At 31.5% G+C, this 27,798-nt stretch overlaps 3 protein-coding genes across 3 annotated transcripts in view; all 3 read left to right on the top strand.

The window, feature by feature from the left end:
- The first annotated feature begins 898 nt into the window (after positions 1-898).
- The window catches only part of LOC139481700 (uncharacterized), a 66,452-nt gene continuing 39,552 nt past the window's right edge, over positions 899-27,798 (top strand). Inside the window, exon 1 of the mRNA XM_071265171.1 lies at positions 899-981. The gene's annotated coding sequence lies outside the window, so the exon portion shown is untranslated. The remainder of the gene's footprint in view (positions 982-27,798) is intronic.
- On the top strand, positions 4,297-5,061 carry LOC139483176 (uncharacterized). Its single transcript, XM_071267212.1, has one exon. The coding sequence runs from the start codon at positions 4,297-4,299 to the stop codon at positions 5,059-5,061; it is 765 nt and encodes a 254-aa protein (XP_071123313.1).
- LOC139483177 (transcription intermediary factor 1-beta-like) lies at positions 21,896-22,978 on the top strand. Its single transcript, XM_071267213.1, has one exon. It carries the CDS (start codon positions 21,896-21,898, stop codon positions 22,976-22,978), a length of 1,083 nt encoding a protein of 360 aa, XP_071123314.1.

Consider the following 27,798-nt stretch of genomic DNA (forward strand, 5'->3'; position numbering starts at 1 on the left):
CTGCTCAAGTATGATATAACCCAGTAATACGCTAAAATTAGCTTGGTCAAAATCGGGAAAAGGGCACAAGATTGTTATTCCGACAATTGAATCATATCCGTCGTCATCGGTAAGACAGAAACTCAATAATTCTCAACCCACTAGTGATAGAGTCATTATAATTTTCTGCGAATGTTTTCAAACTTACCTCTCAAAGGAAAAGTATGTTACAATGTAAAATTTATAAACGCTATACCCTTATTGCAAACAATATTTGTGTTGCATTATCTTTATATTGACGTCTTCAATATTGCCGAAAAGCAACTTTCTTTAAGCAGTTTTTAGACAGTTTTTGACCACACTATGAATTGTTATCATATCCATTGCCACCAAGGTTAAAAACATAATTTGTTTGATAAAGATACATGTATTCAAAGTCCCAACATATACCAAAACAACACTAACAAACAAAGAAGTCTAGACAATCATATATCTGTATCATGATCACTTCTTATCCTACACAATAAATTTAAACGTTTTCTTTTATTTACTCTATTCGATTAGCAGATTCCAGAACACCTTGAAATGCTCTTTCAAAATAACTAACATTTTTTTCTATTTGCAATTGAGTAGTTCTTTTGGGTTAATTATTGGGCTTTGTAATTCAGTTGGCGATTCTCAAAATAATTTGTCTGTATTTACTGGAGACGCGAATTCCTAAACACCTTGTCCATGTTGACTCTTCTTTCCGAATTCCTAACATATTTTCTATCTGCTATCAATCGGTCGTCGTTTTCATACTTACAAGGAATCAAGAAACTGTTTATATAAACATATAATAGTGATACATTTAAAGTTACGCGCCATTATAACATTCGTAACATGATTTACAGATGTCAGTAGATTCGACGATAAATATCTCGTGACTGTATCGTTTGTTTACATCCCTGGTTGAAATATTTTTTCAAGTTAAAGACATTTGTGTAACTCCTTCAAATTCAGGTAAAATTATTGCTGTTTAATTTCATTCAATGACATATAAAGAAAGGAATAGTATTAAAACAATCTGATCTCCAGTGCGTATAGTTAACATGTTTTGACAAGTAATTTTGTGACACAGAATGCAATTGATGGTCTCTAAAACACATCTTTTCTCCGTGTACACTAACGAAAAAAAAGGTTTTGACCTGTATACAATGTTTCCCCATCACGTTTAATGATACGTCAAGTATGGTTTAATAAATTCTTATAAATTGCGTCAACTGGCCAGAGCTACATAACATGCATAATGAATAGTAATATCCATTTTGATAATCTTTATACTAGTCTTTCAAGGGTTATCGAACTTTAACCGTCAAAACCTAAAAAAATTTCATACGTTTTATCTATCAATATAATTTCAGCCATTTCCTAATTTTTTCTAAAAAGTCAATGCTGATTATCAAAGTATGCCCTAATTTCCGTAAAGACGATTTTCGTATTGCATGTACATCAGTAATAACAAATTAACATAGAAAAACAAGTTTTGTTCATATCACTTTAACCCCTAGTTTTTGGTGTGGTTCGTGTTGTTTATTCTTTAGTTTTCTATGTTGTGTCGTGTGTACTTTTGTTTGTCTGTTTGTCTTTTTCATTTTTGGCCATGGCGTTGTCAGTTTATTTTCGGTTTATGAGTTTGACTGTCCCTTTGGTACCTTTCGCCCCTTTTTTTAATATCTTTAGAATACATTGTGGACCATTTTTTTTTTAATTTCTAGTTTAATCTGTATCCAGTGTTCACTCCCAATGATCAGTTAAAGTGCATATTAATATAATTACTCTTTTTGCTTTCAGCAATGAATCTGTTTCTCTTGTTGCATAGTTGTGATGTTTTCACACAAAATATATACCTTCATTCTTTTATATATTAAAGTATAAACTTGTTTAATTCAGAGATGAGTGTGTGTTGTAACGGGAAGTTTGTTCATTCATCCATGTTCAATCGATCTGGAAGCTAAAAACAGTTGGAATGGCAAATCATTCAATCTGAAACGCAAATAAGTGACAATTATCTGTTATACATAAGAGAAATGGAACACTGTATATATTCATTTCATATTTGCATATGGAGATGAATTTATTTTTTGCGAACTTCTCGGGTTTTAATTTAAGAAAGATACTTGAAAAGTATCTATAATGATAGTAACGTTAAAAAAAACAGCAGGTAAGGCTTGTCAAAACAGTTTCACAACCCTCTGTAATTTTTCAGATTTATATATACCACTAAATATGACTACTTAGGAAATATCCTTTAATTTGAAATGTTGCATTTAATAATAATAGATTATAGACACGTTTTGAATGTAAAAGTCCTTTTTTAAATTTTGGACACGACCAGTTTTCTTGTTGTCATATAAATTATTTGATACTTTGATACCACTTGAAAAATATGGTTCATGGATGAGTATCGGCCTGTGCTTAGTTAAATGGGAAACATTGTACTGCGTGTCGTACTTTGGCTTTACTAGCAAAGTCTTATAAAACATCATTTAATATTACTAGAAGAACAAACTTTGGAGATTTCCTATTTATTATTGTATTACAGTTTAAATTCGTTTGTAAAATGATAACAAAGAAGATTTATCGTTTAAATAGATGCAAATAGAAGCATATTATCATAATAAACGAAAAACATTTATTTTTATTAAAAGTACTCGTGTTCTAAATAAAGGCAACAATAGTATACCGGTGTTCAAAAGTCCCAAATCGATTGAGAGAAAACAAATCTCGGTTACAACCCAAAACCACAGGAACACATCAACTATAAGAGGGAAACAAAGGAACAGCAGGACCACTAAGGAACAGCAGGAACACTAAAGTGCAACAAAAACAAACACAAACATACATAAAAACAAACTATTTGATAACAACTGCCATATTCGTGACTTGGTATAGGACATTTTAAGAAACAATGATGGGTTGACCTGGTCAAATGGCTAGCTAAATCTTCCACCTTATGATAAAGTCAAGGTCTTCAATGTTCGACACAAAGGCTTCCAAATTTGTTTATTAAGACAGATATTTCAACATAAGTGCTGAAGTAATAAGTTATTTACGTAAACTAGTTGTAATAAAGATTTTACTTTATGTTGCTATCCTCATTCTATAATAAAACTAAGCAATCCAATAAATGGACAATACATATTTGAAAAGGCAGAAAGCAACAACCACTCATTTGCAGGCTCCTTACAAGGGACCGGCATATATAGAATGTGGCAGCGTTAACATTAGAGACACTGAATACAGATATTAGAATACTCGCAGATATTTTGCTATAATAAAATATACAAGGCTAAAAGGTAATGACTTAAACTCTGTTGAATTTTTCTTTTAAGATTAACAAATGTAGTAAAGATAACAAATCTGAATTTTTCAAATATTTTGAACGGTCAATATATACTTTTTCTTGTAGATGATGACACGCTCTGTACCTTCGTGTGGTGTGTGTGAATTTCAACATGTCTTTAAAACTGCATTCATATGGTGTTCTGGATGTGATGAGGGCCTTTGTATAGACTGCAGTAAGAATCATGGAATTTTCAAAGCAACAAGAAAGCATGTAACTATACCGATATCAGAATATAATGCATTGCCTACTTACATTACAAACATTAAGCAGACATGTAGTACACATAATGAAAATTATCAGATTTACTGCAATGAACATGAATGTGCGTGTTGTAGTAAGTGCATCGTTGAAAAGCATAAAAAATGTCAAAATATTTCCAATCTTGATGATGTTGTAAAAAACACAAAGGCTTCAAACGCTTTTTTAGAAATTTGTGAAACAATAAATGAAGTTGCTGAAAACATAAAAAGGATTCGTCAAGATAAAAATGGTAATCTGAAAACATTATCCGAAAAAAGAAAACAGATAGAATGCGAAATTCAACAAGTTCGGTTAAATATCAATCAACATCTCGATAAACTGCAAGAGGACTTCATATCGGAATTGCATGAGACAGAAAGAAGAGAAAAAACAAAAATCCATCAGTTAATGAAAGCTTTAGATGAGCATGAAAGTAAAGTTGCAGAGCACCAAGAGAACATAGCAAACATAAAACAACACGCATCAGATCTACAACTCTCCTATCTCTGAAGCAGCTTGAAGGTGATGTTGATGAAAACTGTCAGTTTATTGATTCACTTACTGAAAGTAATGTTCTCAATCGGGTGGAGATCAAGTTTAACATTAATACATCACTGACTGACATTGCAAATAGTGTTCTTGATTTTGGAAAAGTATTTATTGACATCTCTAATAGCTCAGTGAACATTATGAAGAAAAAGCAACAACAAGCTCAGTTGATATTACCTAAAGTATCACCAATCATGCCCATTGAGAATATACAAGTCAAGTTAGAACAGACTATAAAAACCGAATCATCTTATGTAAAGGGATGTTGCATATTGCCTGATAGTAGATTTGTATTCGCCTATCCTGCTTCAAACAAAGTTACTATACTTAAACAAGACGGGACGGTCGACTTTTCTTTGAATGTAACAGCAGCACATGGTGTAGCGTACAACAATGAGGATACCACTATAGCGATATCATCCTGTTTGAATAGTCAAGGCAAACATATAACAATAATCGATTTACCAAAACGAAAAGTAAAGAAAACTTTTTCACCGGGAGGACAAACCACTGGTATAGCGGTGACAAATAACACACTGCTGTATCACATTAACAATAAAGTAATTCGAGCCATGAATCTTGCTGACGAATCAACACGTGATATAACTACTGAGTACATGGACACAACAATCAACATAGCGATATCTGGACACAAATTTTATTATTCCAGTTTTAAGTATCATACAGTAGTATGCTGCGATATGCAAGGAGTGAAACAATGGGAATTTAAAAATGAAAACGTTTTAAAGAATCCATTTGGAATATCAGCTGACAATGCTGGTAATGTGTATGTTGTAGGATTTCATTCAAATAATGTCGTGGTTATCTCCCCTGATGGACAAACACATAGAAAACTATTAACTAAAAGAGACGGTTTATATTACCCATGTTCAATTAACTTTTGAAAGAAAACTAATCAGTTATTAGTTACAAATAATTCTGAGAAAGCGTATTTGTATAACGTATCTAGTAATTAAACCACTTCAATATTATATCTTAATGCAGTATTGAATGACATGGAGAATAAAATATACATATATACAAAAAAAACACATAGTTGCATGGAAACACAATGCTAGTAAAATGTACTTTATAGAACAGCCCGGATTTTTCCTGATATTCAGCATTAAAACCAGGAAATTGATTGTTTAAACAAGCATTTAAATGATAGGTTAAGTGCTACTCTCACAGTTGGTGTCCACTGATGTTATAAAAAAAACACGGATGTTCATTTGGTCAAGATTATTTAACTTACAGTTTCTACACTAAATACATTATATTTTCTGATCTGCAAAATATTTGCAAAGACGATGTGTTTTCAAATTTTTTGTTTCTTCATATTTTTGCAATGTTTTTCATCCAAAATTCAATAAAAAAAAAATCTTTGCATATTGACAAAAAAATAGGATTTCTGCAGCTAATTAGAGAATACTCTGATCATAATTTCAAGGAAATAAAACATGTCAATGTAATTGTGTTAAAATCAATCAGGACCAGGGCCAATCAAGTGTATCTTATTATAATCCTTTGTAACTAATTTCCTTTTTGAGGTACAGATATATAGAGTAATTATGAGTTGGTATATCCAGTGTTATATATCTTTATTCTCAATAAACCATATTACATAGGTATAGAGAAGACAAATGAATTATGTACAATATTTACAAGAAGACAGAACAAACAAAATAGTTGCTAACACAATATATGAAGTCCATTTCAGCCAGGAGCACATACACCTGTGTTAATAATCTTTATGAATTTACATAGTTTAATCAATTCTGATTTGTTTTTTGAAGACATAATCTGATTGTATTTGACAATATTTGCATTTTTTAAATAATAATTTGACAGACAATGTTTCCTGTTTTCTTCAAAGTATTTACATTCTAATATATAATGCATTTCATCACCAATATCATCTTTATTACATAGAAGACAAATTCTATTGTTTCTAGCTATATTGTTCCATCTACCCTGTTCAATAGGGAGCTTGTGATTTGTGGTCCTAAATCTACACAAATCAATAGACAATTTGTTCCCAAGAATTTCAAAATAACCTTCTTTTCCAAAAAAATCTTTAAAAAGTTTGTAATTTATTGCTTTTGGCGAGTTTTCAAGTAAAGAATGCCAGACTTGTACATACTGATCTTTAAGTATAAGTTTGATGAATGAAACCAGCCACTTACAATTTATAAAAGATTGCGTTTCCCATACATTTGGGATACCACATTCGTTCAGAATAGTCTTTATTCTGTTTAACCATGAAAAATTCACATTGTCATTAATAGACATGTGATAACACAATTTATATAAAATATATGATAATTTTGTCTCTTTACCAGATTTTAATTTCCCCCAAAATGAAATCAATCTAGTTTTTATGTCCAAGTCTATAGGATATCTCCCAAGCTCCCCATAAATCATATAAGAGGGTGTAGATGTTTTCCGATTTAATAACAATTTACAAAATTTTAGATGTACCCTTTCAATCATGTTGTTATTGCCAATACCCCATACTTGTTAGATGTTATGGAATACATTTTTCACCATTTATTTTAATATTTTTTTTTAGAAATTCCCACTTGCATGCTTGTGGTATAATTATTGTGTGTTTATTTCTATATCAGAAATCCAGATCTGGCCTTGCAGTCATAAAACTTTCGAGCACGATTTTTGTACTCAGACTCGAAAATCAACCAATCAAAATACTGGATTTGGTGTTTCGAGCACTAATTTTGTACTCCAAGTTCTGAGTAAAGTTTTATGACCTGGTCTTTTTCTAATACTAAAGGAGGTGTTTCGGTTACGGTCATGTAGACCCATGAGATATCCCTAGAATATATGTTTCCTTTCTTGTGATATTTAGAAATCTGAATGGTTCGAATTTGATTTCACTTATTGGGATACTCAAATAGCTATATCAAAATCAGTTGGATCCAAGGCAAATCCATATATGCACTGTATATAAATTCTGCATTTTTTTAGGATATAAGGTTCAAATATTACTTACTTCTATTCACGTGCAAATGTGGAGTGGACCCTCCTCCCTTTATTTTCCACTGAATAGAGGGGCAATATGTATATTATAAACGACTTGTATTGTTATGTTGCATTGAAAAGAGTAAGATGAAATGCTTAAAGGGGCACTAGCTGTCAAATTCATGTTCACCAATTTGACTCAAATTCTCATATTTTATTTATAACAATGTAAAACATTTTCCAAATTGTCAAAAATATAAAATAAACAATTTACATGGTCTCAATAAGATTTAGCTTCGTTTTGTGTGAATTTTAGCAATGACGCCATCTTATTAAATTTCAAGTTGACCTTCTATGACCATATACGCGATGTTAACATAAACATTGATATAGATAGATTAAGCAACTCGTGCAGTTGGATTTTTAAAGGTCTACTAAATTTTGTGTTATAGATTGAAAATGTTTTATCGTCATTTTGTCCTAATTTAGAATTATTTTTTGTGGATCGAACCAGTCAGTTAAATTATTTACCTTTGTTTCACTTTCATTGTTGACATTATTTTCCTTTAAATAACCGTACACGGACTATGCATGCGTTATTCTATCTCTTTCTATTGGGTTGAATTGGAGTTCACATGAATACAGGTTTAATGAGGTTGAGTTATTCACTTGCAAGTGAATAATTCATTATCAATTTTTATTAACTTAATTTGACAAAATTGAACCATTTTAGCTGCTAAAAGAGAATTATTATTTCACTATTTCACTTTCATTAAGGTTCATCATAACAAATGGACAAATATGGCCGTATTTTCACCTCAAAAACTACTCTGTGTACAGACTTACCTGTGCTGTTTGGAAAGTTTTAATGCCTAGCATCCACTAGATATATAAAAGTTAAATTCATTTTGTGTTTAAGAAAGATAAAATCTTTCTTGGTTTTTGATGGGCATTTTCTTTTTCCTTTCCTTTATTCAAATAAACAAACACCTGAATTACTTTGATACTGTCCACTCACTGACTCAGATAAACTCTTTAACTCACCTATAGTTGTGAAGATACCTGGTGTCAATGTCAATTAAGGACAATGAAAACAATACAAACCGGGTTTTTACCTGAGGGAGCATCTCATAGTTGTACCACAACTTAGTCAATTTTCACACCTTTTGCATGAAGGAGAAAAAATGCCCATCAAAATCCACAAGAGATTTTATCTTTCTGAAACACAAAACGCACTTAACTTTATTATTGATTCAATATTCTTTTTATTAAAGTCTCACCACTTGTATAACATTATACATTCCAATAAACATATAAAACATTGCGTATAACATGAAATATTGGATAACATTTATAAAACATATTGTATATTAAAACTAACAGTAAATTATCATTAGCTTAAATACTAAAACATATACAAGTGCCATTCTATTAAGAATTATGAGAGACTATATCTAGTGGATGTTAGGCATTAAAACTTTTACAACTTTACGGGTAAGTCTGTACTCAGAGTAAATTTTGGCATGTAAATACAACCATATTTGCCCGTTTGTTATGATGAACCTTAATGTTTGAAAAAAAAAATCATACTTTAGATTTTTTATATATCTCGTAGCTGGCTATATATAGTGCCCCTTTAAATAATAGAAAAAAGTTGAACTATGAAAGTGTTTTCAAATGAAAATTAAACACAATAATAATGAACAGCTGTGTCATGAGCGCATGATACCCCTGTCGCGTTTTCAGAGAATATAGTTCAATAACTTCTCAATGTCACATCAGAAATTTATGAAAAACTAAAGGGAGGTTATCTTAATAGATATAAACCAGTCAACAAAGTTTAATGGAAACTGCTCAAAGTACATAAAATGTATTGTCTGAAAGCTGGAAAACCAACCTATTTGTTTCAAGAATATAATCCCATAACCCGGAAATGTAATATCAATTTTTTTTTTAAATTAAAAGGGAGTTTACGTCAATAAAAATAAAAAATTCACCATAGTTTCATAAGAACTTCTGAAATCATTTTTGAGTTATTTCAGAAAATAGAAATATCCCCCTTTTTAATTATTAATTTAATACCTCAGTCAGAAACATAAAATCGGAAATTTATAAAAATCAAAAAGGAAAACAATGTTTGGTTTAAGTATTGTGAGCTAATGTCCGACATGTTGACGAAGGAAAAACAGACGGACAACTGTAAACCTAAATATGTCCTGTAAATGGGCAAAAAAGGGGGTTCTTATCCCAAATTTTCTTTTGTTTTATGAACAATTAATTTATTTCGAACTTTGTTTAAATATTTCAGAAAATTCCTTTTATCTTTTATGACATATTTTCAATATAAATGTAAAGTTAAAAAGAATATTAATTTCTTCAAAATGACAACAAATTATAAATCTATTCTATTTTTAAAAAAAATGAAAATTAATAAAATATATTCAAAAGGTTATAGTATATTCCTTTCACTGTATCTGAAAATTATTAATAAAAAAAACCTGACTTGATGTCAAAATCTTATATTGGATATTTATATGTATAGAAGATATATTTATATTTCAAGTAAAGACAGAGTCAAGTGGGTATAGATGGATTTTACATATATTTGGTCATGAATAAATAAACATATTTGAAAAACAACACTTGAGGTTCTGCCGACATAAGATATCTGCATATATGTAACATATATGGTACATACTTGGAACAATACCACTGATTGATGAATTAAACGAATGAAACATACAAATGCACAAACATACATGAAAACACAAGTGATAACTACTCTTATTAATTTATGTTATTTTATCTTTTTTATCTATAAAGGAATAACTGTATGTTTTACATTGTACATATACTGGTGATTTATTACCGGTAATGTCTTGGTAAAATGGGAGTGGTTCATAAAAGGGTAACCTAAATAGTAAAATCACAAAAATACTGAACTCCGAAGAAAATTCACAATGGAAAGTCCCTAATCAAATGGAAAAATCGAAAATTCACACACAACAAACAACTAGATAACAATTGTCATATTCCTGACATTGTACAGGAATTTTCGTATGTAGAAAATGGTGGATTGGACCTAGTTTTAAAGCTAGTTTAAACTCTCACTTGTATGACAGTCATGTCAAATTACAACGATGCGTGAAAAAAACAAACCTAAAATACCATTAGTCACACTGTATACTTCATTATCATAGGCTGCACACCATTTACAAAACTTGAGTTGCACAAGAACCCAACTGTGGCTTACAAATTTCTAAAACTAAACAAAAACAAATCTGACATGGGTAGAATTATGCAGCAAGTCAATAAACTCATCATAGATGCCACGATTATATTTTATATTTACGCCAGACGTGCTTTCGTCTTCAAAAGAATCATCAGTGACGCTCGAATGCAAAAAAAGGTAAAAAGGCCATATAAGGTACGAATTTGAAGAGCGTTGAAGACAAAAATTCCTAAAATTTTGCCAAATACAGCCAAGGTCATATATTCCAGAGGTAGACCAGCCTTGGTTTTTCAAACATTCAAAAGTTTCGTAAACAGTTAATTTTTAAATAAAGGCAACAGTAGTATACCGCTGTTCGAAATTCATAAATCGATTGAGAAAATAATAAATCCGGGTTACAAACTGAAACTCAGGGAAACACATCAAATATAAGAGGAGAACTACGACACGACAGAAACACAACATTAAAATGTAACACACACAGAAACGAACTATAGTGTTACAATGGCCATTTTTCTTGATACAGGACATTTTAATAAAAGAAAAATGATGGGTTGAGCTGTGTTTTTTTGGCATGCCAAACCTCCCGCGTTTGTGGCAATGCAAAGGGTATCACCATCCCAGTAGTTAGCTCTTCATTGTTTACATGAATACTTACTGTTTGGTCATTTAAATAAATTTCCTGATACAAAACTTTGAATTTTTTGAAAAACTATGGATTTTCTCATCCAAGGAATAGATTACCTTAGCCGAATTTGGCACAACTTTTTCGAAATTTGGGCCACCAATGCTCTGCACTTTTGTACTTGTTTTACTTCATAACTATTTTGATCTGAGCGTCACTGATTAGTCTTATGTAAACATAACGCGCGTCTGGCGTATTAAATTGAAATGCTGGTACCTGTGATAACTATTTACACCACTGCGTCGATCCCACTGCTGGTGGACGTTGCGTCCTCGAGGGTAACACCAGCTCAGTAGTCAGCACTTCGGTGTTGACATGAATACTAATTATATGATAATTTTGATAAATTTCCTTTTACAAAACTTTGAATTTTTCGAAAATCTAAGGATTTTCTTATCCCAGGAGTAGATTACCTTAGCTGCATTTGGCACAATTTTTCGGAAATAAACTCATCATAGATACCAGGACTAAATTTTGTATATACGCCAGACGCGCGTTTCGTCTACAAAAGACTCATCAGTGACGCTCTAATCCAAAAAAGTTAAGAGGCCAAATAAAGTACGAAGTTGACGAGCATTGAGGACCAAAATTCCTAAAAGTTTTTCCAATTTTGAGTCATCAATGCTCTTCAACTTTGTACTTGTTTTTCTTCATAGATATATTTATCTGAGCGTCACTGATGAGTCTTATCTAGACGAAACTCGCGTCTGGCGTATATACAAAATTTAGTGTAGCGTATTAAATTATAATTTTTTGAACCTTTGAACACCATTTACACCACTTGGTCGATGCCACTATTGGCAGAAGTTGCGTCCCCGAGGGTATCACCAGCCCAGTAGACAGCACTTCAGTGTTGACATGCATACTAATTGTATGATCATTTTTATAAACTTCCTGTTCCATCGAAAAACTCAGAACTTTCCTATCCCAGAAATAGATTACCTTAGCCGCATTTGGCACAACTTTTTGGAATTTTGAGTCATCAAGAATGCTCTTCAACTTTATACTTGTTTTGCTTCATAACTATTTTAATCTGAGCGTAACTGGTGAGCCTTATGTAGACGAAACGCGCGTCTGGCGTATTAAATTATAATCCTAGTACCTTTGATAACTATTTACACCACTGCGTTGATGCCACTGCTGGTTGGCGTTTTCTCCCCGAGGGTATCAAAACTTTGAATTTTTCGAAAAACTAAGGACTTTCCCATCCCAGGAATATATTACCTTAGCCGTATTTGGCACAACATAACATGATAGGACTACAATATAAATAAATGGGAGAACATATAAAACAGAAAAACACACGAATAATAGTTAACAAAAGGTACCAGGTTTAAAATTTAATACACCAGACGCGTCCACACAAGACTAAGCAGTGACGCTCTGATGAAAAAAAAGTTCGAAAGCCAAAACTAGTAATAAGTTAAAGAGCATTGAGGACCAAAATTTCCAAAAAGTTGTGCCCAATACGGCTAGGTTTTTTCTGCCTGGGATAAGAATATACTTATTATTTAGAATAATTCATACATTTGCAAACAGTAATTTTTTTATAAAACAATGAAAATAACAATGCTAATTCATGTCAGCACAGACGTGCTGAAAACTGGGCTGGTGATACCCTCGGGGAATTTTAACTCCACGAGCAATGGCATCGAACCAGTGGTTGTAAATAAACTCATCATAGATATCAGGATTCAATTTTATATTTAACCCAGTCTTGCGTTTCGTCTACAAAAGTCTCATCAGTGACACTCGAATCCAAAAAAGTTAAAAAGGCCAAATAAAGTTGAAGAGCACCGAGTAACAAAAATCCTAAAAATTTTGCAAAATACAGCTAAGGTAATCTATTCCTGAGGGAGACAAGCCTTAGTTTTTCAAAAATTCAAAAAAAAAAAAATAACAGTTAATTTATAAATATGACAGTATCATTGACGTGCTGACTAATATGCTAAACTTTTAAAACTTTCAGAAAAAAATGGACTACCCATTTTGAAGTTTTTACCCTTGAAATGTCTTTTTCACCTTTAATTTCAAAGACTTTAAGTTATGATCTTAATGATTAGGATAAGGAAATTATACATTTAGTTGATAAAGCAAAACTTTCCAAAGTTAAAATTTGAACACCATGTGATTTAGGAGAAATCAATACGGACGGATCGTCACTTGATTTCTAATATGACTTTTTGTCCTTGTCAGATATATTTTACTTTTTATTTATTTGCTAAAACTTTAATAGAATAAAGAAAATTGTAAGATCAAACGTATTCAGCAAAATAAGATCTCCAATAAGGCAACTTAACAAAAATTGTCTAATGACCGCTGATAAGATGTTTGACGAATAACAATATTACTGATTGCAATGAAGGGAAAACAATTGCATATATTAACCAGAGGAGCGATTCGTGCTCTTTATGTCTAGTGCTTATATGGATTATAACGACTAAAGCGTTAAACATCTAAATTCTTTATGGATGTCGTGTTGCTCGTTGCTTGTTTTTCTATGCTGTGATTGTATAGTGCTGTTTTCTGTTTCCTTTTCACTTTTCGTCTGTACTTTGGAATATAAGTTTAAATGTCCGTTTGAATCTTTGGTCTATATTTAACGCCAGTCAATGCAGATTATAGGACGATCTTCAGAGCATGGAATTTGTATTGGTTAGTGTCGAGCTAAGTTCGATAGGTTCGTGTTGGATTATTTTATGTTACCAAAGATCTGGTGAAGCCTGTTTGGAACTTGCACATGACCATGATGACGCTTTTGTTTGTTCAGTTATGGCTTCAAATAATGTTAAGGGTAATACGGCTTGGAAAAAAGTCATCTCAAGTTCATACATAATTATTCTTAAGTTACTAAAGTCGCAATAATCAAACAAGGGATCGAGAATGCAAGCATCGTTTACGTCGCTTTAATGCTAGACTTGGGAGTTCCTCTATAGATAAACAGCAAAATAACAAAAATGCCGAACTCCAAGGAAAATTCAAATTATGCTTTGGGTTTGCTTAAAATTCAGCAAAAAGGTCTTAAGCTTGTGTGTTCTATTTACATTTGAAAACGTTGCACATGTAATACAAAGCGGTCATGGGAGAAATATTACTAAGCCTTACCAGTAAAACACAGGCTTGGCAAATATAATGGTTTGGTGGTTTGTACATTCATTTTGTCTCGCCTTATTTGCCCATTGATAGGGTTTGTGAAAAGAATAGTAAAAGAGTGTACACCAAACTAAAGAAATTAAACTAACTACAAAGAGAATGTATCGTGAAGCCCCGAAATTCTGAGGTCAGTTCTTTAATTGAATGTCTATAAAAATATTTTTGCGGGTTTCTAGTTCGCAATATATATTTTTAACAACAATGAATCACAAAACGCGTTGTCGGTTTTAGCGTAAGAGCCATCCAACTATTTTCTATTTGTAGTTTAATCAGGTTTTAGTTACACAGAGTGTTTGTTTCGAGATGTTTACAAGTAATTCACATACCTGTCTATTTCAAATAGTCACACGGTGTTCTATTTTCCAGTTTAGTTTTAGTTGGTTTTGCTTTGTTTGTATGAATGTTTGATTACTCTTAATTACAATGCTAACTCAAACATGTATATAAACAAAGCAAGCAAACCAACCACACGTTTAAACAACAAGCATTATGAAAAAAACTCTAATATTGTTTAACTTATTAGTATGCGATGTAAATTTATACCGAAACAGAAACGGAAACTTTGCTTTTTCGGGGACGTCGATTGGCTTAACTGTCCAAGATAAATGTATTTAAGGATATCGAGGAAAAGATATACATTTCATCCTACATATTTATCAGGTTCTGGACAAATTATTTGGGGAAAAAAGAATTGACTAGATTATCAATAAATGCCATTGTTAAGGATTTTATTGATATATTAGTCATTTTCATTAGAGAGTCGGCTAAATAAAAAATTTATTTAATGAAAATTAATTGATTAATAATTTCCTTTTTTTTTTAAATGCATTGCCATTCAGTGAAAATGAAAGTCTAGTATCATTATTCGACAGTAAAAATGAATTGCATAACGAAAACAGTATTTGTTTCAATATAAAAAAGCTGAATAACAAAAACCTGTTTTAAGTTATAAAACATTAATCATTATCATGTAAAAAGGTAAGTTGTTCTGCCAATGATACTTAACTATATTCAAATCTCGTGCACACTCTGTTTGTGAATTATTCTTAATATTAATCTATTTGTGTATCAATTTTGAACCTAGATGGCTGTACTCGCGATATAAACCCGTATCCGTCCGCAAATAAATGTATTTATATGGTTTACATAATAGAGACAACGGTAACACTCATTTTAATTTACATAGCTCAAACATATAAATTTTCCTTTAATAAGACATTAATAGTAATAAAAATATGTGTTTTTTTCCTTTTATTACTTTGCTTGTATGTGTACCTAAAGGGGGAATGTGTCGAATTTTTGTGAAGTAGCTCGATAAGATGTTTTTCGCGACAAGTCCTCCTCCAATATCATATGTTTATTCTGATCATAATGAAACTCATTCGTGGTCTGTTGAAATTGTTGTATGGATATTTTCAACGTTTAAAAGGAGGCAAATCAAAATTGTCAATGTCATATACTTCCTACCAACACTATATTTGATCAACATAGTGTAGTTCTAACGAATTTATATAAAATGTTAAAAACAAACTAACAATTTCACAGAATGTATTTTCTTTTTATTTATTGTACAAGATGTTTTTATTCATCACTTTCATACATGTGCTGGTGTGTAATCAAAATTCTATGGTTACATTAGTATAAGAACATATGACATATCACACCATGTAAATGTTAGATAAGTTATCACTAGCTGTCAGTAGATGGGACGGTCAAATATCTCGTGACCGTTTATCTATTCATCATTTTAACTGACATAAATCTTACGAGATTTGAAACTTTTTTTCTCTCCTCGAAGAGAAGGTAATTATGTATCACTTTGTGTTGATATTATATTGGAATTGTGCTCATCACTTTTCTTCATTAATGTATGTACCTCTCATTAATAGGGCCTTCAACAATTGTCGTAACTTGGTATACCATTTGTCCGTCGTCCGTCAGAATCTTGTATACATGGCGTATCATATCATAGGGATCTTCAAAATTATGAGACGAAGATAAACCATAAATGGAAAAGAAAACCCACCTGTCTATATAGCTTCAAAATACAACGCAAATACTGCAAAATGTAGAAAATGTAAATGCCAGTTCCGAAGTGTTAAACAACTCGTCGTTGTTTCTTGTATAGGAATACCACTGATATAGAATAACACGGATAATAGACATAGCATGTTAATTATTTAAAACACTAATGGGTATCTGTTATTGAGTCATGGAAATGATCATTAAAGTTATATCAATTTTTTTTTAATGGGGAAAAGATAAAGATTTTAATTTTATTTTGTAAACTATTTTTTACCTTTTTTAGCTTTTTATTCACATAAGCGACAATGGTAGCCTTTTTGGGTCCTGCGTTCTCACTATGAAATATTCATTGTTGTTATTTATGTATTATTGTCATTTTGTTTATTTTCATTGGTTACATCTTCTGACTTCAGACTTGGACTTCTCTTGAACTGAATTTTAATGTACGTATTGTTATGTGTTTACTTTTCTACATTGGCCATAAGTAAATGGGGAGGGTAGAGATCTCATAAACATGTTAAACCCCGCCGCATTTTTGCGCCTGTCCCTAGTCAGGAGCCTCTGGCCTTTGTTAGTCTTGTATTATTTTTAGTTTTAGTTTCTTGTGTACAATTTGGAGTTTAGTATGGCATTCATTACCAATGAACTAGTATATATATATTTGTTTAGGGGCAAGCTGAAGGACGCATTCGGGTGCGCGAATTTCACGGTGCATTGAAGACCTGTTGGTGACTGTCTGCTGTTGTCTGTTCTATGGTCGGGTTTTTGTCTCTTTGACACATTCCCCATTTCCATTCTCAATTTTATTGAAAAAATTGTCAAATTCTGAATTTTCAACACCTTTTGGTGAAAATAAAACTGCAAAAACCGGATAGTGTCGCAGCTATTTTGATAGAAAAATGGCATTTTCTAACGTTTCAAAAATATCGAAATAGTATAAATGAAGAACATCCCTTGCATAACTTGGCACAGAAAATATTGCTTGTCACAGAGAGTTTTCTGCAAATTCCTAGCTATTTCTCCACCAATGGCCAACACTAATTTCTTACTATTTATAATTTTGATATATAAGTATTAGTACAAGAGCTGCAAACAATAAATTGACTTCTACCCATCATGTTGGGTGTCGCAAGTCATCTTTAATTACATCCTTTTAACCTAAAAATGTTTCCTTTATTCTGAAAATTAAAGACAAAACATAATGAAGAGTAAAAATTATATCAATACCTACCCTTTTAAGGTAAGCTAGGTAATCCCTGAGTTAAGAATACTATATATTTGAAATTGTATCAGGAACAAAATAATAAAACATGGGTTTTTCCTGAAACTCACATGAACAATTCGCCAATTTAGCCACAATAATAAAAAAAAATATGAAGTTTAGATAAACCTTCAGCATTGAACAAACTATTGTATTGTTGATAATGGAAAGCTTTGTACCATCTTGTGGTGTATGTGAATATCGGTGCATCTTCAAACCAGCGTCCATTTGGTGTTCAGATTGCAACAAAGGCCTATGTGTGAACTGCAACGAGCATCAAGAGATGTCCAAGTTAACTAGAAAACACCGTACTATATCAATGTCAGATTATCAAAAACTGCCTTCTTACATTAGAAATATTAACCAGACATGTAGTAAGCATGATGGAAGCTATCAGATTTACTGATATTACCATGAATGCACATGTTGCAGTATGTGCATTGTTGAAGAGCACGCAAAATGTCAAAATATTGCCAATTTTGACGAGGTTGTTAAAACACAAAGTCATAAATTGCTTTTATCGAAATTCAAGAAACTCTAAACGAAGTTGCCGAAAACATTCAACGGTTCGGCAAAGATAAAGAACAATATGAAAGCAATGTCTAAAAAAAGAAAACGGATCGTAAGTGAAATTCAACAAGTTCTAGAAAATATCAACCAATATCTCGATACACTGCGTGATAATTTTCTGATTGAATTGAACGATATAGAAAGAAAAGAAAATAAGGAAATCAACCAGTTTATAAACGCTTAAAACGAGCATAAAAATAAACTTACCGAGCACCAAAAGAACATTACATACATAAAACAATATGCATCAGATCTACAGAGCTTTCTAGCTCTGAAACAACTAGAAGGTGATGTTGATGAGAAATATCAGTTCATTGACTCACTTTTTGAGCGTGATATGCTCAATCGTGTGGAGATCAAATGTCATATTAGTTCATCACTTACACCCATTGCAGACATTGTACATGTGTTCGGGAAAGTATATATCGAAGGTGCTAGTAAATCGGTGATAATAACAAAGAAAAAGCAACAACAGGCTCAGTTAATACTGCCCAGAGCCTTGTCCGTGCCCGTTCAGACTATCCAAGTGGAGTAACAACAAACCATAGAAAATAAATCCCATGTCAGAGGATGTTGCATATTGCCTGATAGTAGATTTATATTAGCCTATCCTGACTTAAATAAAGTAGAAATAGTAAAAGAATACGGGTCGGCTGATTTTTCATTGAATGTTGCAGCCGCATATGGTGTAGCTTACAACGATGCAGATAACACATTAGCCATATCTTCCTGGTGGTTCAACGGCGTTGGCGATTAAATAACTATAATTGATTTAACCGAGCGAAAAGTGAAGAAAAATCTTTCACCTTGGAGACAAACCACTGGCATAGCGACAACAAATAAAACACTGCTGTATTACAAAACCAACAAAGCAATTCAAGCCATTGATCTGAGTAGCAAATTGACAAGTGAAATAGTTTCGAACAACAAAGAATCATTTGTCGATGTAGCAATATGTAACGACAAAATAGCGTTATTTAACATGAAATATTTAAAGCTTTATATTTAATGTGAAACTAAGTGTTGTTGCCTCAGCAACGGATTCTCTTCGGACAGCCTCTATGTTAACAACTTGGTGTGATGTGTCAAGACTAGTTTTTTTTTCCTCTTGAGATTGTAGTTTCGTCTCTGTGCCTCATAGCTTTGCGCACTTGGTAATTTTCTGCTTTTTGCCATACAAGATCTCTGATGACTCATTTTGTTGGAAGTTTGCGGTCCTTTTGTAACAACGAACAGCATTACTACGATGACCTAGAAAAAAATGTGTGTTATTTTTTAGTTAGAACTTGATAAGAAATAAAACTGTTCACTATATATATGTAATGATTGCATATTTAGAAAAGAAACGTAACAAGAGCATTTATGCCAATTCGATTATTTTAAAATTCTACAAAATGTTTTTTTTTAATGTCTTCAACGCAAAAATTTACCTATTGACTCATTTCATAGTTTTAACAGTTTGGTATGATGTTCGAATTATAGGTATAAACTTTTCATTATAATTTATTGTTGCAGGAGAATTGCAAGGACCACAATTCCGTAAGAAAAACCTTATCTAGTTGATGAGGTAAAATGGTTGGACCGTTCAGGGTATCTTTTTCTTTTTCAAAGCCTTCTGGCTCGTGGATCATAACACCCCTTTTTGTTCGTAGGTCTTTTAATTTCAATATTAACTTATAATTGACTTTTTACTATTACAAATTGTTGATACGTTTTATCTATAAATATTATTTCAGAAATTTACTATTTTTTTTCCACTAATTCATTGATGATTATCAAAGTTTGCTCTAATTTATGTAAAGACGATTTCCGTATTGCATGTACATAATTAACCAATTAACATGAAAAAAGAAGAAAAAACAAGATTTTGTTCATATCGCTTTTGATATCTTTAGAATACATTGTGGACTTTTTTTTCTAGTTTAATCTGCATCCAGTGTTCACTCCCAATGATCAGTTAAAGTGCATATTAATATAATTGCTCTTTTTCCCTTAAGCAATGTATCTGTTTCTCTCGTTACATTGCTGTGATGTTTTCACACAGCTGGCACTTGTCTCTTAAAAATATATACCTTCATTCTTTTATATATTAAAGTATAAATTTGTTTAATTCAGAGACGAGTGTGTGTTGTAATGGGAAGTTGATCATTCATACATGTTCCATTCGATCTGAAAAAGAAAAACAATTAGAATTCCAAATCATTCAATCTGAAACACAAATTAGTGACAATTATCTGTTATACATAAGAGAAATGGAACACTGTATATATTAATTACATATTTGCATATGGAGAAGAATTTACTTTTTGAGAAATTCTCGAGTTTTCATGTTTAGAAAGATTCTTGAAAAGTATCTATAATAATAGTAACAGTTAACAAAACAGCAAGTAAGGCTTGTCAAAACAATTTCCCCACCTTCTATTATTTTCACTTACTTAATAAGAATCAGTTTTATATGCTACCACAAAATATGACTTCTCAGGAAATATCCTTTAATTTGAAATGTTGCATTAAATAAAAGACACGTTTTGAATGTAAAAGTTATTTTTTCAAATTTTGGAACACTACCAATTTTCTAGTTATCATATAAATTATTTGATACTGTGATACGACTTTGAAAATATGGTTCATCAATGGGTATCGTCCTGTGCTTAGCTAAAAGGGAAACATTGTACTGCTTGTCGTACTTCGGTTTTACTAGCAAAATGTCTCATAAAACATCATTTAATATTTCTTGAAGAACAAACTTTGGTACTCGTGCGTATAAATAAAGGCAACAGTAGTATACCGGTGTTCAAAAGTCCTACATCGATTGAGAAAAAACAAATCTTGGTTAAAAATCCAAAACCACAGGAACACATCAACTATAATAGGGAAACAAAGGAACAACAGGAACTCTGAAGAGCAACAAAAACAAACGCAAACATACATAAAAACAAACTATTTGATAACAACTGCCATATTCCTGACTTGGTACAGGACATTTTGAAAACAATGGTGGGTTGAACTGGTCTAATGGCTAGCTAAATCTTCCACCTCATGATAATGTCAAAATCGAATAAATATGAAATACTCATGATACTAACACTATGTTCTACGTAATTTGATCACTGGTTAAATAAAGGCATACAGATGTTTTATGTTGGAATATCCTTCTTTGCGTTAGAAAGACATTCTGTTATGTTTTGAAAATTCTAACGGGAAATCTAGTCAATCAATGGTTTCTAGAATTAAGAAAACAAATATATTTACAAATCTGCCTTTGTCTCCCTACCTAATCATCTTTTGATACGGAATGATCTATGTTTTTTAATCCTACGCAATTTGATTGGGTAAATTTATTATGTTCAACTGTTTATTTACTTGTCTCAATAATTCTGCGTGAATTATGTCCGATATTTGATGTTTTTACGTAAAATTAGTTATTTATTAAGACAGCTATTTTAACATTAGTGCTGAAGTAATAACTTATTTACGAAAATAAGTTTTGTTTATGAATTTAACAGTTGTAATAAAGATTTTACTTAAGTTTGCTATCCTCGTTCTATACTTAAACTAAGCAATTCAATAAACGAACAACACATATTTGAAACGGCGAAAACAACAACCACTGTAGCAGGCTCCTTACATGGGGCAGGCATAAATAGAATATTAAAGGGTAAACAAAGAGACACTGGATACATATATTAGAGTAATCGCAGTTATTATGCTATAATAAGATATACAAGGCTAAAAGTTTATGACTTTAAGTGGTTTTTATCTTCCTTTTAATGATTTACAAATGTAGCAAAGATATATTTTTAACGATCAATATGTATTTTTTTCTTGCAGATGATGGCAAGCTCTGAACCTTCATGTGATGTATGTGAATTTCAACATGTCTTAAAATCTGCCTCCATATGGTGTTCAGATTGTGATGAAGGCCTCTGTATAGACTGCAGTAAGCATCATGGAATTTCAAAAGCAACAAGAAAGCATGTAACTATTCCGATATCAGAATATAAATTATTGCCGACTTACATTACAAATATTAAGCAGACATGTAGTACTCATGATGAAAAGTATCTGATTTACTGTAATGAACCTGAATGCGCGTGTTGCAGTAAGTGCATCGTTGAAAAGCATACAAAATGTCAAAATATATCAAATCTAGATGATGTTGTCAAAAACACAAAGACATCAAACGCTTTTCTGGAAATTCATGAATCAGTTAATGAAGTTGCGGAAAATATCAAACGGATCCGTCAAGATAAAAACAACAATCTGAAAACATTGTCCGAACAAAGAAAACAGATCGAACGTGATTTTCAACAAGTTCGATTAAACATCAATCGGCATCTCGATAAACTACAAGAGGACTTCATATTAGAATTGCATGAGATCGAAAAAAGAGAAAATAAAAAAATCAATCAGTTAATGAAAGCTTTAGATAAGCATGAAAGTAAAGTTGCCGAGCACCAAAAGAATATAGCAAACATAAAACAACACGCATCAGATCTACAGACCTTCCTAGCACTGAAACAACTTGAAGGTGATGTTGATGACAAATGTCAATTCATTGATTCAATAACTGAAAGTGGTGTTCTAAATCGTGTGGAGATCAAGTTTAACATTAACACATCACTTACTGACATTGCAAATAGTGTTCTTGAGTTTGGAAAAGTATTTATTGACATCTCTAATAGCTCAGTGAACATTGTGAAGAAAAAACAACAACAAGCTCAGTTGATAGTACCTAAAGTATCATCAATCATGCCCATTGAGAATATACAAGTCAAGTTAGAACAGACTATAAATACCAAATCATCTGATGTTAGAGGATGTTGCATGTTACCTGATAGTAGATTTGTATTCGCCTATCCTGAATTAAACAAAGTTACTGTGTTTAAAGAAGACGGACGGTTGACTTTGTTTTGAATGTAACAGCAGCATTTGGTATAGCGTACAACGATAAAGATAACACTATAGCGATAACATCCTGTTGGAGTGTCATTGTCAACCAAATAACAATAATCGATTTATGTAAACGAAAAGTAAAGAAAACTTTTTCACCGGGAGGACAAACCACTGGTATAGCGGTGACAAATAACACACTGCTGTATCACATTAACAATAAAGCAATTCGAGCTATGCGTCTTGCTGACGAATCAATACGTGATATAACTACTGAGAACATGGACACAGTAATCTACATAACTATATCTGGACACAAACTTTATTATTCCAGTTATAAGTATCATACAGTAGTATGCTGCGATATGAAAGGAGCGAAACAATGGACATTCAAAAATGAAAACGTTTTAGCGAATCCATTTGGAATATCAGCTGACAATGCTGGTAACGTGTATGTTGCAGGATTTCAATCAAATAATGTCGTGGTTATCTCCCATGATGGACAAACACATAGAGAACTTTTAACTGAAAGAGATGGTTTAGAATACCCATGTTCAATTAACTTTGGAAAGGAAACTAATCAGTTATTAGTTACAAATAATTCTAAGAAAGCGTATTTGTATAACGTATATAGTAATTAAACCACTTCAATATTATATCTTAATGCAGTATTGAATGAAATGGAGAATAAAAGATACATGTATACAAAATAAAAATAGTTACATGGAAACTCAATTGCTAGTAAAATGTACTTTATAGAACAGCCCGGATTTTTCCTGATATTCAGAATTGAACCAGGAAATTGATTGTTTATACAAGCATTTAAATGATTAGGTTAAGTGCTTCTAAATGTTATAAATTAACACGGATGGTCATTTGGTCAAGATTATTTAACTAACAGTTTCTACCCTTAATACATTATATTTTCTGATCTGCAAATATTTGCAAAGACGATGTGTTTTCAAATTTTTTGTTTTTTCATATATTTGCAATGTTTTTCATCCAAAATTCAAAAAACAAAAAAACAAAAAACAATTTCTTTGCATATTGACAAAAAAATAGGATATCTGCAGCTAATTTGGGAATACTCTGATCATAATTTCAAGCAAATTTGATATGTTTTGATAAAACCTGTCAATGTAATTGTGTTAAAATCAATCAGGACCAGGGCCAATCAAGTATATCTTATTATAATCATTTGTAACTAATTTCCTTTTTGAGGTGCAGATATATAGAGTAATTAAGAGTTGGTATATCCAGTGTTAGATGTTATGGAATACATTTTTCACCATTTATTTTAATATTTTTTTTTAGAAATTCCCACTTGCATGCTTGTGGTAAAATTGTTGTGTGTTTATTTCTATATCAGAAATCCAGATCTGGTCTTTTTCTAATACTAAAGGAGGTGTTTCGGTTACGGTCATGTAGACCCATCAGATATCCCTAGAATGTATGTTTCCTTTCTTGTGATATTTAGAAATCTGAATGGTTCGAATTTGATTTCACTTATTGGCATACTCAAATAGCTATATCAAAATCAGTTGGATCAAAGACAAATCCATATATGCACTGTATATAAATTCTGCATTTTTTTTAGGATATAAGGTTCAAATATTACCTACTTCTATTCACATGCAAATGTGGAGTGGACCTTCCTCCCTTTATTTTTCACTGAATAGAGGGGCAATATGTATATAATAAACGACTTGTATTGTTATGTTGCATTGAAAAGAGTAAGATGAAATGCTTAAAGGGTCACTAGCTGTCAAATTCATGTTCACCTATTTGACTCAAATTCTCATATTTTATTTATAACAATGTAAAACATTTTTCCAAACTATCAAAAATATAAAATAAACAATTTACATGGTCTCAATAAGATTTAGCTTCGTTTTGTGTGAATTTTAGAAATGACGCCATCTAATTAAATTTCAAGTTGACCATATACGCGATGTAAACATAAACATAGATATAGATAGATTAAGCAACTCGTGCAGTTGGATTTTTATAGGTCTACTAAATTTGGTGTTATAGATTAAAAATGTTTTATCGTCGTTTTTTCCAAATTTAGAATCATTTTTTGTGGATCGAACCAGTCAGTTAAATTATTCACCTTTGTTTCACTTTCATTATGACATTCTTTTCCTTTAAATAACCGTACACGAACTATGCATGCCTTATTCTATCTCTTTCTACGGGGTTGAATTGGAGTTCACATGAATACAGGTTTAATGAGGTTGAGTTATTCACTTGCAAGTGAATAATTCATTATCCATTTTTATAAGCTTTATTTTACAAAATTGAACCATTTTAGCTGGTTAATTATTATTTCACAATTTCACTTTTATTACTGCTTGAACAAAAAAAATCATACTTTAGATTTTTTATATTTCGTAGCTAGCTATATATAGTGCTCCTTTATATAAGAGAAAATAAGTTGAACTGTGAAAGTGTTTTGAAGTGAAAATTAAACACAATAATAATAAACACCTGTGTCATGAGCGCATGAGACCCCTGTCACGTTTTTAGAAAATGAAGTTCAATAACTTCTCAATGTCATGTCAGAAATTTATGAAAAACTAAAGGGCGGTTATCTAAATAGATATAAACCAGTCAACAAAGTTTAATGGAAACTGCTCAAAGCTCTTAAAATGTATTGTCTGAAAGCTGGCAAACCAACCTTTTTGTTTCAAGAATAAAATCCTATAATTCGGAAATGTTATATCAATTTTTTTTTTATCAAAAGGGAGTTTACGTCAATAAATATAAAAAAAAAATCACCATAGTTTCATAAGAACTTCTGAAATCATTTTTGAGTTATTTCAGAAAATAGGAATATCCCCCTTTTTTTATTATTAATTTAATACCTCATAAGTCAGAAACATAAAATCGGAAATTAATAAAAATCAAGAGTGAGAACAATGTTTGGTTAAAGTGTTGTTGAGTTAATGTCCGACATGTTGACGAAGGAAAGACAGACGGACAACTGTATACCTAAACTGCATACCTAAATATGTCCTGTAAATGGGCAAAAAAGGGGGTTCTTATCCCTTTTTTTGTTTGTTTCAGGAACAATTAATTTAGTTAGAACTTTTTTTTAAATATTTCAGAAATTTCCTTTGATCTTTTATGACATTTTTTAAATATAAATGTAAAGTTAAAAAGAACATTCATTTCTTTAAAATGACAAAAAATTATATATCTATTCTATTTAAAACAAAATGAAAATTTATAACATATATTAAAAGGTTATATTATATTCCTTTCACTGTGTCTGAACATCATTAATAAAAAAAAACACTGACTTGATGTCAAAATCTTATATTGAATATTTATATGTTTAGAAGATATATTTATATTTCAAGTAATGACAGAAAATGACAAAATGTTGACTTTCTTATCATATAATCTATGTGTAACATCTGTGGGCAGTTTAGTGGGAAGAGTGAGGACTTCAAACTGTAAAGCTAATCAGAAGTGAAATTTGAGATTACCTCAAATCTGAGGGCATTCTTCGGGCTGTACTATTAAGTTAATGTGTAGTATGTTGTTATTTCTTTTTTGTATTAAATGTAATACGTTCAGCTAGTATTTTGTGTTTTACAGTTTTCAAACGCTAGATGGTTTAATCAGTGTTTATATGATTTGTAAAAAAATATACATCTTCTTTTTGGGTACAGATGGATCTTATATATATTTGGTCATGAATAAATAAACAGATTTGAAAAACAACTCTTGAAGTTTTCGACAAAAAGATATCTGTATATATGATGTAACATATATGGTACATACTTGAAACAATACCACTGAGGAATTGATTGATGAATTAAACGAATGAAACATACAAATGCACAAACATACATGAAAACACAAGTGATAACTACTCTTATTAATTTGTGTTATTTTATCTTTTTATCTATAAAGGAATAACTGTATGATTTACATTGTACATATACAGGTGATGTATTACCGGTAATGTCTTGGTAAAATGAGAGTGGTTTATAAAAGTGAAACCTAAATAGTAAAATCACAAATGTACTGAACTCAGAAGAAAATTAAGGATTTTCTCATCCAAGGAATAGATTACCTTAGCCGTAATAGGCACAACTTTTTCAAAATTTGGCCCACCAATGCTTTGCACTTTTGTACTTTATTTCATAACTATTTTGATCTGAGCGTCACTGATTAGTCTTATGTAGATGAAACGCGCGTCTGGCGTATTAAATTGAAATCCTGGTACCTGTTATAACTATTAACACCAATGCCTCGATGCCACTGCTGGTGGACGTTGAGTCCCCGTTGGTATCACCAGCCTAGTAGTCAGCACTTCGGTGTTGACATGAATACTAATTATACGGTCATTTTAATAAATTTCCTGTTTCAAAACTTTGAATTTTTCTAAAAGATAAGGATTTTCTCATCCAAGGAATAGATTACTTTAGCCGTATTTGGCAACTTTTGGGCTACCAATGCTCTGCACTTTAGTTCTTGTTTTACTTCATAACTATTTTGATCTGAGCGTCACGGATGAGTCTTATGTAGACGAAACGCGCGTCTGGCGTATTAAATTGAAATCCTGGTACCTGTGATAACTAATTATACAACTGCGTCGATGTCACTGCTAGTGGACGTTGCGTCCCTGAGGGTATCACCAGCCCAGTATACAGCACTTCGGTCTTGACATGAATACTAATTATATGATAATTTTGATAAATTTCCTGTTACAAAACTTCGAATTTTTCGAATATCTAAGGATGTTCTTATCCCAGGAATAGATTACCTTAGCTGCATTTGGCACAACTTTTTGAAATTTTGAGTCATCAATGCTCTTCATCTTTGTTCTT

The sequence above is a fragment of the Mytilus edulis genome, chromosome 7 (genome assembly GCF_963676685.1).
Source record: "Mytilus edulis chromosome 7, xbMytEdul2.2, whole genome shotgun sequence".
Classification (NCBI taxonomy): Eukaryota; Metazoa; Mollusca; class Bivalvia; order Mytilida; family Mytilidae; genus Mytilus; species Mytilus edulis.